Source organism: Phacochoerus africanus, chromosome 5 (genome assembly GCF_016906955.1).
Source record: "Phacochoerus africanus isolate WHEZ1 chromosome 5, ROS_Pafr_v1, whole genome shotgun sequence".
In the NCBI taxonomy this organism is placed as follows: Eukaryota; Metazoa; Chordata; class Mammalia; order Artiodactyla; family Suidae; genus Phacochoerus; species Phacochoerus africanus.
Genome location: NC_062548.1, coordinates 115,497,583 through 115,510,327, shown reverse-complemented (window position 1 = coordinate 115,510,327; position 12,745 = coordinate 115,497,583). Strand labels below are relative to the sequence as shown.

Sequence of the window (12,745 nt, the reverse complement as noted above, 5' to 3'; positions counted from 1 at the left end):
CCTTGAAAGGAATTAGCAATGGTGCTCTAGTCACATATTCAGAATGGGAAACTCGAGTTCTTAAACGGATTTAGGCATACAGTTTGTGTTTGTTGGATTGAATTGAAGGCTCACCTTTCTTTAGGATTTCTCTTAGCTGGAGGGCTAGTGGCAGCTTGGGTCCATCTGTCATTCTGGAAGTTCCCCTGTTTCCATGCCTCACCCTCCAACACTCCCCTGAATCATACTGTGGAGGAGGCGACCTGGTCAACTTCCTGTCCCTCAGACCCCTGCTTAAATTAAGGCAGATCGGGGCACTAAGGCTGATTCAAGCAGTGACGGCGCCTTCGCATAACCCTGGACTTAGGATGCTCAAGCAAGAGACGTTCTAGAATAATGTCCCTCCTGAAGGGCATGGGTGCAATTTCAATGTCAGTGTAACTCTAATTGCTGCTTTAACCCTTGAGAGAGATGGGTCTTTTTGAAAGCAGTTATCCCCACTGCACTCGTGTGCAAGTTAAGCAGGACCAACGAGCAAGCCTGGCAGAGGCAGGAGTTAGCAATGAACATCAATTGGCCCTTCTGGTTTGCCCCAGTGCCAAATCACGTTTTCCTCATTTTATTGAAGGTAAAGCCCTACATGGGGAGGAGGGGGTTGCTCTTCCATAATGGGTTAAAACCCCATTGTCCCAAGTCAAGCTTGCAGACAGGCTGACTCCCTGCATTTTTCCATGTCAAAATGCTCAAAAATATTTCCTTTATGCTGTTGAACTGTAGTGAAACTGAGGCATCAGTATCAGAGACACTCTGAATATTTGCAGAAAGAGCAGGTCCACAAGGGCTCAATTAGCTCTGTTTGTGTGGAAACAATAGCTTTAGCATGCAGAAAATTCTTATATTTGACTTTCAGAGCCAAGGAGACAGACCTGGAAGTGTTTTTCCGGCTACCTTTTGGTCTGTTCCACTCCACTGCTTTCTCAAACTCTGGCCCTGTCCTTCGAATTTATATCCACAGGTTCAGTTTCAGTTCTAAGAATTATCAGCAAGTTTCATGTTTCATGACCGTCCATCAAGAGATAGAAGGTCCTGTCTCATCAACACAGCCTTTTCACCCCTTTCTCCACCCAGGTTCAGCCTGAGCCCCGGCTACACCGATTCCGTCTGCCCACCTTGTAGCGCTGCTTTCTCCCTGCACCTCTTCTTAGATCAGAAGAATCGACAGCAGGGGGGCCCTCTTACCTCCTCCTCCTCCCTTCCCCGACCCCAACTCAGCCACCTAGTCGGTCCGTGAGGCCCTGCTGCTGGCCCAGCTGGCCCTGCCTTCCCGGGCAGAGCTGCGTGAGGCCGGGCAGCCCTGCACGTGGTGACTTTTCTGTTGCACATGTTCATGAATATTAAAGACGTCAAGATCACAAGGCCTTACCTCCTCCATCTTGCCCCCTTCGAACACATAATAGCTCTTTTATTTCATGGCACTTGACTTTGTTTATTCAGCACGATCAGGGCAGCGTTCGGGCTCTAGTAGGCCTGTTAAATATTTACCCATGAGGCGGATATTTATACATGAATCAGCAGCCCTTATCAGCGTGTGACGCTGGAAGTCAGGACCAGCGCCCTCACAGGCTGAGAAACTACCAACTTCAATAAAGGAGGCAGTACGTGTCCTTTGAAAAATCAACTCTCATTTAAAACTATCCTTCATAGCAGCTGAAGTGCTTCACACATTGCGGCGTCCCTGCCCAGCAAGGCATTCGCCCCTGGCCATGACAGAGGGCTTGTCTCTCACATCCAGGGTGCCCTGGATCCGGTCGTTTGGTGGTTGGGTGGCAGAGTACTGAGGTAGGCACCAAATCGGATGCAATGCTGGCCTGGCTGCTGTGTGCCAAGTCGTAAGAGGAGATGAGCTGCATATCACCGGCCCTGCCTGCTTCCTCAGTGGTCTGAGCGCCCCTCGAAACCCTCTGGCCTCACTGAAGTCCTGATGTGGCTCACTCGTAGCCGGACCCACTGTTTCTTTCCATCCCTGGAGCCCTTTCAAGATTAAAATCCCCCTGCTCTCAGGAAGGTATATAATTCCACACTAGCAGTGGCGGGGACACTGGCCACAGGCTCCCCTGAGTTCAGGTGTCGGCCTCACCATCTCCCAGTTGAGTGTGAGCCCGGGGACATTTCTCCCGCTCTCCGAGCCTCAGTGTCCTCACTTGCAAAATTACAGGGATCATTCCCACCCCACTGAATTGTGGAGAGGATTAAATGAGCTAATGCGCAAGCACCTAGCAACAAGCGCGAGTTCTCGATAATGTTGGCAGCAGAGCACCAAGAGATGGGCCTGGCAGCAAAGCAGCCAGCCTTTGATTTCGCTCTCCTCCTGCTTCTTCCCATTGTATGGGTCATCCGTGTTTAGTGGCTGAATTTCAGAAACAGAGAGAGTGTTACTAGCTTCGAGGGCTACCCACACACTGCTTTCACTCCTTGTATTCACCTGAGTCAATGATTAAGAACTTACTCTGTAATATCTTATACAGGTCAGGGTCTGTTACCATCCATTCTGGGGAACTGTCCACATTATTGTATTTTTTGGAATTTCGTTATGCTAAGCAGTGTTCCTCTCAGGAACCTATGAGAAGCCTGGCTCTTGATAGTCTCTGTTACACAGATATTTCCCCAATAACCGCAGGCTATAAATACTGGATTCTTGCACCAAAGAATTTTTTTCCTAATCAGTCTTCCATCCTCATGGGACCATTAGAACCTTCCGGTGAGATGTGTGCAGAATCTGTGTACGTTTGCCTACAAAAGAGGGGACGGAGAGCCTTCCTCTTGTTCACAGAAAGTCGTAGGAATTTTCCTAGCCTTCTTCAGAGTTGAGGCTAAATCGCATCCAGTGTCTACGCCGAGAGTAGCAAACGGAATTGATCTTCTTGCTGATTCTGTGCAGTTGCAGGGCGTACATGATTCATGAACGTCTTACTTAGTCAAACGCTGCCTTGGAATTTTCTCCGTCGTCACTCAGCGTTGTGCTTTTTCACTTATCATCGGAGTAGGATAAGTCAACAGCGAATATTTCCATGCCATGTTGAGTTCCTCTCATCACTTGGGATTTATTTGTCTTTTGGGATTTTTCATTCCTGCAAATAAACAAACATGATATTCATTTTTACCAAAAAAGTGAATTTCAGAAATCTGTCATCAATAGAGAGACGGGCTGGGTCTGGGGTCCTTTGAGTAGGTGCAAACATTGCTTCTGATACCATAGACTCTAGACTGAGTCTGCTCTAAACCATTTAAGAATGATTTTCTAGATCGGTGTTGTGAAATATGCTACTTCCATTTACAGTTTTGTTATTGTGGGATTTGGGGGGTCTTTTTATGTCTTTTTACGTCCCATCATGTTGAAGAGAGGGTTGAAGGATCTTACAGAAATATATATGTTAAAACAAAATTCAAGGAAGAAAAACAAATGAGAACCGAAGGAAAATGAGAGAAGGAAAAAGATGAAGTCAAGGTTAAGGATGATATATAAAATGCAGGAGTTCCCAATGTGGCTCAGCAGGTTAGGAACCCAACATCCTCTCGCTGAGGATGCGGGTTCGATCCCGGGCCTCACTGAATGGGTTAAGGATCCGGGGTTGCCATGAGCTGCTGCCTAGGTCACAGATGCATCTTGGATCTGGTGTTGCCGTGGCTGTGGTGTAGGCCAGCAGCTGCAGCTCCAATTTGACTCCTAGCCTAGGAACTTCCATATGCCACAGGTGCGACCCTAAAAGAAAAGGAAAAAAAAAAAAGCATGCTATGAGCTTCTGAATATTTTTAAAAATAATCCTATGCTGGTTATTTAAACAGAAAAGAGAATCTCCAGGAAAGTTCTGGAAATGATTTCTGGATCAACGTTGTATCTTAGTGCTTGGGTTGATGATTTCTGACTGTGTCTTCTTTAAATGAATGGGGGATCAGTGTTTTCTCTGACTAGTTGCACACTTCCTACCCCTATTAGCGCAGAGACCCGGGACCAGTATTTCAGACAATGTTTCATGACTTGCCACCATTTAAATATTGAGAGATTAAATCATATGTATTTCTAGCTTCACTTGAGAAATTAGGATCCAGTAAGACCAGGCTTGTGTTCGTTCCTCCATGTCAGACAGCAGCTGGGTCTGAGCAGTGAGAGCCCTTCCCACTGTGCACAAAATCTCCAGTTCTCTCCACTCATCTACAGAACTACCTGGGCTGGGCAGACCCCAGAATTTGCAACCCCTGCCCTGGACCACCTGCCTCACACTAAGAATGACGAAACTAAAGCCCCCAGAGGCTGTCCAAGGCAACAAAGCCCATGAGCTGCAGAACTGGTCCCTTTGGTACTCTTGCACCATTGGATCAGTTCAGTTTTGTTCAGTTGAGGTGTTACAGATTTGATCCCTGGCCTCACCCACTGGCTTAAGGACCCAGCACTGCAGTGAACTGTGGTATAGGTCACAGATGCGGCTCTAATCCTGGGTTCCTATGACTGTGGTGTAGGCTGGCAGCTGTAGCTTCGATTCGACCCCTGGCCCGAGAACCTCCATGTACTTCGGGTCTGGCCCTAATAAAGCAAAAAAAAAAAAAAAAAAGAAAGAAAGAAAGTAAGAAAGAGAATATAAAAGTCTGTTTCAGTAACAAGTACAACCCATGAAGGTTGTTCGTAAGACATTTGCCCATGCCAATCAAAATGTGCTAATTTGTACTGCTGTGTGATTGAGTCATGAGTTGTCGTTAATCATTAGTTGTTAGTCCTGTGTAATATAAACATGCTGCCTTAACAAAATGGACTAAAATATAGACATGTAATCCTCAAGGGACGTCCCTGTTCCCATCATCATCAGTTCAGGCACTCGGTGGGCAGACTTGCGCAGGAGAAGCCACATCTGTCTGGGGGTGTCACACAAACTGCTTGAGCCCTAAGAGAAGTGTCCGCTGTGCTCTTGTCCTTTCAGTGCACTTGGAGGCTCCTCAGCTCTTCACATCCCAGCTTTTCCAGGAGGAGGATGTCTCATTGATTATGTTCCTCAAGTGTGCCACCTGCTCACCAACAAGGTAAAGGCCAGTTCCCTGCCTCCCCCACCTTTGGAAGCTCCTAGCTGCAGTGTCGCCCCGATGTCACCTACGGGGCATCATGGGGCAGGCCCCATCCTCCCCCCCCTCCTATTCTTCCTTTCATCCTCTGCCTGACATCGGCCTCTCCTACTTTGAATTATGTTTCATTGGTGTCTCTCCTTATTTCTTTGCCCTCTTTCCTTTTCTGAGGATTCTGACCACCTCTTCCAGTCTTATCTTCATCTTTTACATTTATACCTCCTCTTTCTTGAATTCCCGTTATGCCCTAAGTTTTTTGCTAGATCTTTTACCTTCTCATGGTTTAAAAATGTTGACCTCTCTTGTTTTCCAGTGATCTGTTGTGTGTGTGTGTGTGTGTTTGCTACTCATTGATATCACGGTAATTCTACAGAGTTGCTTACCTCTCTGCCTGCGTTTCTATACTGCGCTTTTTAATAGCTGGTTCTTTATTCTCCCTGTCATGTCTTGGAGCAGTTTGCCAGAGTCCTGCTTCTAGGGACAGCTTTCCAATCAGTGTGTCTTAGAGCCAGGCACACATCAGATTATCTAAAGTTTTCTCTTAGCTTCGTTAATTAGCTGAGCCCTTACTGGCAAGTAACTGAGTTTACATTAATGGTTGTTATCAGGCCTTTCTAAAAAGCATAAGAATTTGCTCACATGGAGTTCCCTGGTGGCCCAGTGGTTAAGGACTCAGCGTTGTCACTGCTATGGCTCAAGTTCAATCCCTGGCCAGGGAACTGCCACATGCTGTGGACGCGGCCAAAAAAAGAATATTCTTGTGAATGTCCAGGCAGTGTATTTAAAAACTGGAGATATTAACCCATGAGCAATGCTGACTTTCTTTCTTCTCCCACATGGACTGACTCCATTTGCTTAATTCCCAAAGCCTCTTTTCTTTGCTCCTATTGACTTCTTCACATTGGCTTGGAAAATAAATCTTTTGTTTCTCTCTTCCATTCAAAAGATAGCTCATCTCTATATAGAAAATATTTTAGAAGTGTAATAATATTTCAAAGGCTTCAGTATTATTTTTTAAATGTCAGAGAAACTAAAATCTGGCAACTCTGCCGTCTGTGGGCTTGGCACGGATTCCAGGGCATTTAACTCTCACAGAGAGGTGGCTGCTCATTGGCCCAAACCCCCCCGGCCCTGCCCTCCTACAAAACCGATCCGGAGGACAGAATTCTTATTTACATTGTGGGACTTCGCACTGCCTTCAAATCTATGTCCCGCTATTATAGAGACAAAATGCAAATGTGGTCTTCCAGAACCGCGAAGAAGTCTTTTTAAAGCTCTCCAATTGCGATTAATTTCTAGTCATACATTTTCCTCAAAAAAATCATAATACTGTTTTCCCAGAAATATAAGAATCAGTCAGTTTTTCTTATCTGGTTCCCTTTCATTAATTTTACTTGTCTTTTAAAATTGATGTTCTGCTGCTTGCTACAAATGAGGACAGTATGGGCTGCTTTTAGAAACAATCTCTTCAAATGAATTTCCATAATTACGTTGGAATCTATCTTTATAGCCAGTTTTGTTGTGGGTTTCTGTTCAAATGGTTTTCTGTTTTTAAAATCAAGTATACAGAACTGTTTTCATCCCCTTTTTAAACAAAGCCACTTAAGCAAACTTATCATCTGTTTTTCTTTTCCCAAAATAACATTTCTGATCCTGCATTAAGCCTGCAAAGCAAGCACTGTTTTTATAATTTGACATAACCCCCCTATTATATAAATAGAATTGTTTTACTTTTAAAGGGTACAAATGGCTATCAGTACCAATTGTGTCAAGGTTATTTCAAGCACTTTATCTCAAGCTTTTGTTATCCATAGAAACTCAGTGTGGCTACAGCCAATATAAACAATTTGGGGGCAGGGGGTCTCTTTCTCCCACTGTTTCTTCCAGCCATTATGAAGACATTTTATAAAGCATGTGTTTTTGTGTTAGAAGCTGATGGGTAGGTGACTAACTTCAGATGCCTAGCTTAATCAGTTCACAATTTTTTATAGAAACTGTCATTTGGTGACGGAATATTAAAAGGCAAAATAAGATCTCCTGTTGTAACACTCCTGGTTCTGCAAGTTACAAGTTTAAAAAGAAAGAATTAAGCATTATTATGCCTTTTCAATGAGAGTTGTAGTTCAAGATAACCAGAGACCCAGCTGATGAGAGGAAGCTCCTCTTTATGGAGAATGCCAGCTGATAAATGCAGATGGATTGATAGACTATAAAAGTCACCATTTTTCAGGCTCTCACCAGGTAATTGATTCCCACAAGGATCTCGCACAGATACTAAAACCATCAGGTGAAAGGTCAGTGGGAACTAGATCTTCCTGTGCTTCGAGAGATCGTTCCCTATGGTAATAGGGAGACATCCCTTTACAGGTGGGCTGGCAAGTCATCACCTTAACCAGTGAGCACCCTCAGTGTCACCTATGAAGTTTTCTTGCCCCAAATATTTCACCTGAATCTCATCACGCCTTGAGCTGCAACTTCCAATTTATAGGAAATACAGAAGGCAGAGGAGAAAAGAAGGAAACAGTCAGAGGATCTAGAATCCAGGACATTGTCTAAGACACCTAGCCCAGTCTCTTTGAAAAGTCAGTATCATGTATGTGTGTGCAGACACACACACGCCAGGAGGTACTGTTATTCTAGAGTAAAAGAACTCTCTAGTTTAAATGCCTCATCCGTCTTTATACTCTGCTTAAAAAAAAAAATGTTTTGGAGACATTTGGGTAGGTTTTTAAATGGACAGGGTACTAAAGGCGCTCAGAGAACGATGGCTAAACTTTGCCGAGCGCAATAACAATATCGTGGTTGTGTAGGAAATTGCCTTGTTTTTTTGGAGATGCATGCTGAAGTGTTTAGGGGCAAACTGTCATGCCATCTCTAATTTCCTTTGAAACATTTCAGCAAGATTGATTGATGGGTTGATGGGTAGGTAGATGGCTGGATAAAGCAACTCGACAAAATATTCAGTTGTTGAATATAGGTGTGGAAGTATATATATATATAAATGGGTGTTCATTTTACTGTTTCTCCTTCTCTAGATCTTTGTAAGTTTACATAATAAAGCATTTAACAATTTCCTACTCTGCTTCTGAGCTTTGGGTTCCCATTCCAGGTGCAGTATGTGATTCAAGGCTACCACAAAAGACGAGAGTACATTGCCGCTTTCCTCAGTCACTTTGGCACGTAAGTTCTTTGTTTAAACCATGCTGCCTGATGACCCTACTATGAGGGCTCCCTCAAAAGGAGATACAGGAGTTCCCGTCGTGGCGCAGTGGAAATGAATCCGACTAGGAACCATGAGGTGGCGGGTTCGATCCCTGGCCTCGCTCAGTGGGTTAAGGATCCGGCGTTGCCAAGAGCTGTGGTACAGGTCGCAGATGCGGCTCGGATCTGGCATTGCTGTGGCTGTGGCATAGGCTGGCAGCTACGGCTCTGATTAGACCCCTAGCCTGGGAACCTCCATATGCCTCAGGTGCGGCCCTAAGAAGATAGATAAATCAAAGGAGATAGCTCTTAGTTCTTTCATATGATGACTTAGAATGCCATTTGATTCTTTTTGGTATGTCACCCACACGCAAGCTCCCAGGAACTTTTTTTTTTTTTAAAGCATTCTTTAGCAAATAATAGAATCAAAGATGTTCCCTGGAGCAGCAGCTGGACTAGCCCCAAACACAGCAGTGACAATGGTCGGTAACACCTGCTTCTTCCAAAACTCATTGCCGTCTGCCCAGGGCACGTTCACTTCCCTCCTCTCAGAGGAGTCACGAGGTGAGCCAGGTGGGCATTCCTGGCACATCTTACTGAAGAAAGCCCTGAAACCTTGACCCGAGCTCCCGTCACTGGTGGAAGCCACCACCCAGCTCAGGAGAGCACCAGGGTGGGAGCCCTGCTCTCAGGTCCCCTGATGGAACTCCCACTCTGCACAGTGCCACCTACGTCTGGCATTAGACTCTAAAGCGATGACTCACATTGAAATGAGGAGTTGGAAGGAGGCCCCGCAGGGAGAAGAAGGGGCGTGTGTGGCTGCAGTTGCAGGGTGGGCGTCCCGCCTGCTGCCATCCCCGTGCTCTGGCCCTTCCTTCCCGTGGCCCAGCCGCGCTGCTCTGTAGTTCTGTTTCCTTATTGCTGGCGGAGCCCTGACCAACCTTGCACCCAGGGCTTAGCTCAGGGCAGAGGAGGGATGCATAGTCCTCACGTCTTTTTTAAAAGGTGGAGCATTCTACTTCTCTGGGGGCACTAAGCCCTGAGGGTTTTAGTGGTCTGGTCATGTCCCTTATTCCAGAATTGGGGGGTGGGGGCATGTGTATTAAAGTTTTAAATAAATAAACAAGCAGTGAGGATAGAAGGAGTAGGAAAGAGAAGATGAAATCAAGAATAAGGTTGGGAAGTTCCCATCGTGGCTCAGTGGTTAATGTATCCGACTAGCATCCATGAGGACTCGGGTTCGATCCCTGGCCTCATGCAGTGGGTCAAGGATCTGGTGTTGCCGTGAGCTGTGGTGTAGGTTGCAGACACGGCTAGATCCTGCGTTGCTGTGGCTGTGGCATAGGCTGGTGGCTACAGCTCCGATTTGACCCTTAGCCTGGGAACCTCTATAAGCCATCGGTGCGGCCCCAAAAGGAAAAAAAAAAAAAAGAATAAGATTGGGATATAATTTTAAGTATTATAAGCAAAATGCCTGACTCCTCAAAGCAACTTCAAGAAATTTTCTCATTATCCATAATGGAATTTTTTGTGTCTCCAAAATAGGCCTGTCAGTATCTAAATGATATGACACATGACTCGCCAATACTTAAGTTTTTTTCAGCTTTATTTATGAGTATTGTGAGACGGTGCTTATGATATAAGCAATGGTTAATAAATGACACCATTGGTCTTCTCATTTTTGAGTAAGATTATCTTCAGTGTATGGAACTGAACAGTGGAGACAGTAGCACAGTCTCACCTCCAGAGCAAAGTCACACCCCAGGGATGGGTGCCCCTTCTTACCCCATTGGTATTCAAGACAAGTATGAAACTTGCATTTACCCTTGATTTTAACTCTCATTCTGTTTATGTACCTTTCTGTGTTTTATTATACCTATGATATGGTAATACTTGCATCCAACGACGAAACCAGATGCAAATACTACCATATCTCGTACTGGATGCAGAAGGAGAAGGATTCTGCGCTTGTGTTTGCTTGTGGAATGCAGGATCTCAAAAGTTCAGACATCAGTGTGGCAACATAGTATTGAATAAATTACATAGTCACAAACAGAAATAGAAACTGGTAGATAGAACCGTTGACTGAAGTCCGTAGGTCTTAGTGGTGTATCAGTCTTAGTCTTTGAGCAAATCACTTAACCTTGAGCACCTCGGTTCCTTTACCTTCACAATGGGTTCAGCTCTTCCTTCCTCCTTAAACCTGGGGGCCATTGGAGTTAAGGGTCTGATGGGCCTGACTCGGCGGCCAGGGAGAAGGCCTGTCTACGTACAGCAAAGGCCTCCTCGTTCAGACGAGAGAGAACCTTATCCTCGTCTTCACGGTGTGGTTAGTATTGGCACATTATGGTGACACCCCCTTGCCCTCCACCCCACCAAGCACTCAGCTCTTGAAGGAGATGGGAGAGGTACGCCTACCAGAATTCCGCCCAGGCCCTTCCGTCAAGGTCAAGGCCGTCCGGAGCTGTTCTTTGACACACGAGGTATGCATCTCCCATTTGAACCCAGTGTCCACCCAGCCAACGTTGCCTCTTTGTCTTGAGCCCAGTGGGGAGGATGAGGCGACACAAGACAGAGGATTCCAAGAGCCTTGGAAGAAAGTAATAAATAATCCCGAACGTATGATATTGCCAGCGCTCGTCACTGTTTGGTGCCTGAGTGAAAGTGAGACTTGGCATCACTATACCCGCCGAGAGTCATGGCTGCCCTGACTTCTCCACTCGTCCTTTTGCTCAGAGCTGGTAACTAACATTTGCATGGCAGCAATTTATGATTTATCTTACTCGTTTTGCACAACTCCATGGTAAAGGGTGCATGTCTTAGTATGTTTGTTTTACAGATGAGGAAACTGAGGCTGCAAAGGTTAGGTGATTTGCCTGAGGGCGTAGCAGATAGGAACTGGCAAAGCTGTGACTTAAACCTAGTTGCTTTCATTCCAAATCCCACATCCTTCCTGTGGTAACACTCACTTGCCTTAAATGCATCTCGGATTCAGTAACCCTGACTTTATGAATATATTCTTTACTGCTTCCATCTCTTTTATACCTTGTTTTTATGAGGATTTTTTGTTTGTGTGTGTGTGTGTGTGTGTTTATTACTTAGGGGTGTCGTGGAATACGATGCAGAAGGCTTTACAAAACTCACTCTGTTGCTGATGTGGAAAGATTTTTGTTTTCTTGTACACAGTGAGTACCCTTTTGCTATTAGCATGTCAGTATATATTTAAAACTGCGTTAAACTGCATGTAATGATGAATATGACAAGCTTCCGTGTCCTGACTTGGTTCCTTTTACTTCAGCCTAAGTATATTTACTGCACGGTCTTAAAGAGAAAATATCTCTAGACCACTGGTCCTCAACCTGGTATAATGTGCCGCTCAGGGGATGTTTGGTAATGTCTGGAGACATTTTTGTTTGTCGCAATGGGTGGGGGGCCAGGGGTGATGGGTGTTGCTACTGGCATTTCGTGGGCAGCGGTCAGGGATGCCGTTAAACATCCTACAATGCACAGGACAGGGCCCTAAAATGAAAAAAAGAATTGTGTCCACAGTGTCCATAGTGCAGAACTTAAGAAACCCTACCCTAGACGGATTTCTGTTTTCAAAATAGTCTTTCCAGATTCAGGTCTCAGAACGTTCAGGATTACTCAAAACATACTGCTTTGATCATTTGGTTAGCCTCCTTATTGAGGGGAAAAATCTACAACTTTGATACTATATATATCTTATCAAGGTATAGTTGATTTACAATGTATCATACTATATATATATCTTATTATTATTGAAGTATAGTTGATTTACAGTGTTTAAGATATATATATATATATATATGTCTTAAAGGTGGGACAATATTTTAATGAATTCCTAACGTGACTTCTCAGTGTTTTCCACACAGTAGGCATCTTTGAACGCTTGTTGTATTGTATTCATCAGTCAGTCAGTGAACATTGGTGCAGCTTTCACTTAATGGATCATTTAGAGTCTCTTTGTTTATTTCTTTGTTGTGTAAGAACCAGTGACCCACGGCGCCGGGTTTAAGTTGTAAGTCAACTATGAGCTTTATTCTTTAGTAATTTGCTGGACAAAACACCCATTCCTCAAGCCCAGGACCCAGAGGTTCCAACTCTCCCGAGTCCAGTTGCAGAAAAGCACTGGGTTTGGGTTGACTTTGCTCAGTCTAGGAGACCTTAGTAAACTATTTCAGGAAGCAAAGCTTTGGCCCCGTGTCGCCAAGCTCTCGGATGGTGTAAAGATAATGACTTGGGGGGATTTTTCTTCCCCAGCTGATTTACTTTCTTGGTTGTGATTGGCTTAAGCTAAGATTGTTCTTAAATTACTTTGTCTTACCTGACTGCACACCCACAGAAAGTAAGGGAAGAAGCCCCCAAATTTCCAGAGTGCCAGAGGGAAGAAAGCCTGTAATGCAAACCTTGTCACGGTCCAATCCACGGGGAGATA

General features: G+C 44.8%; 1 protein-coding gene across 2 annotated transcripts in view; it reads left to right on the top strand.

Annotated features, from left to right (window-relative positions):
• BABAM2 (BRISC and BRCA1 A complex member 2) overlaps window positions 1-12,745 on the top strand; it is a 430,327-nt gene that overhangs the window by 324,999 nt on the left and 92,583 nt on the right. For both annotated transcript variants that reach the window (XM_047782376.1, XM_047782377.1), the window contains exons 8-10: window positions 4,950-5,049; window positions 8,198-8,268; window positions 11,392-11,474. In XM_047782376.1, coding sequence (XP_047638332.1) covers window positions 4,950-5,049; window positions 8,198-8,268; window positions 11,392-11,474 — 254 coding nt within the window. The remainder of the gene's footprint in view (window positions 1-4,949; window positions 5,050-8,197; window positions 8,269-11,391; window positions 11,475-12,745) is intronic.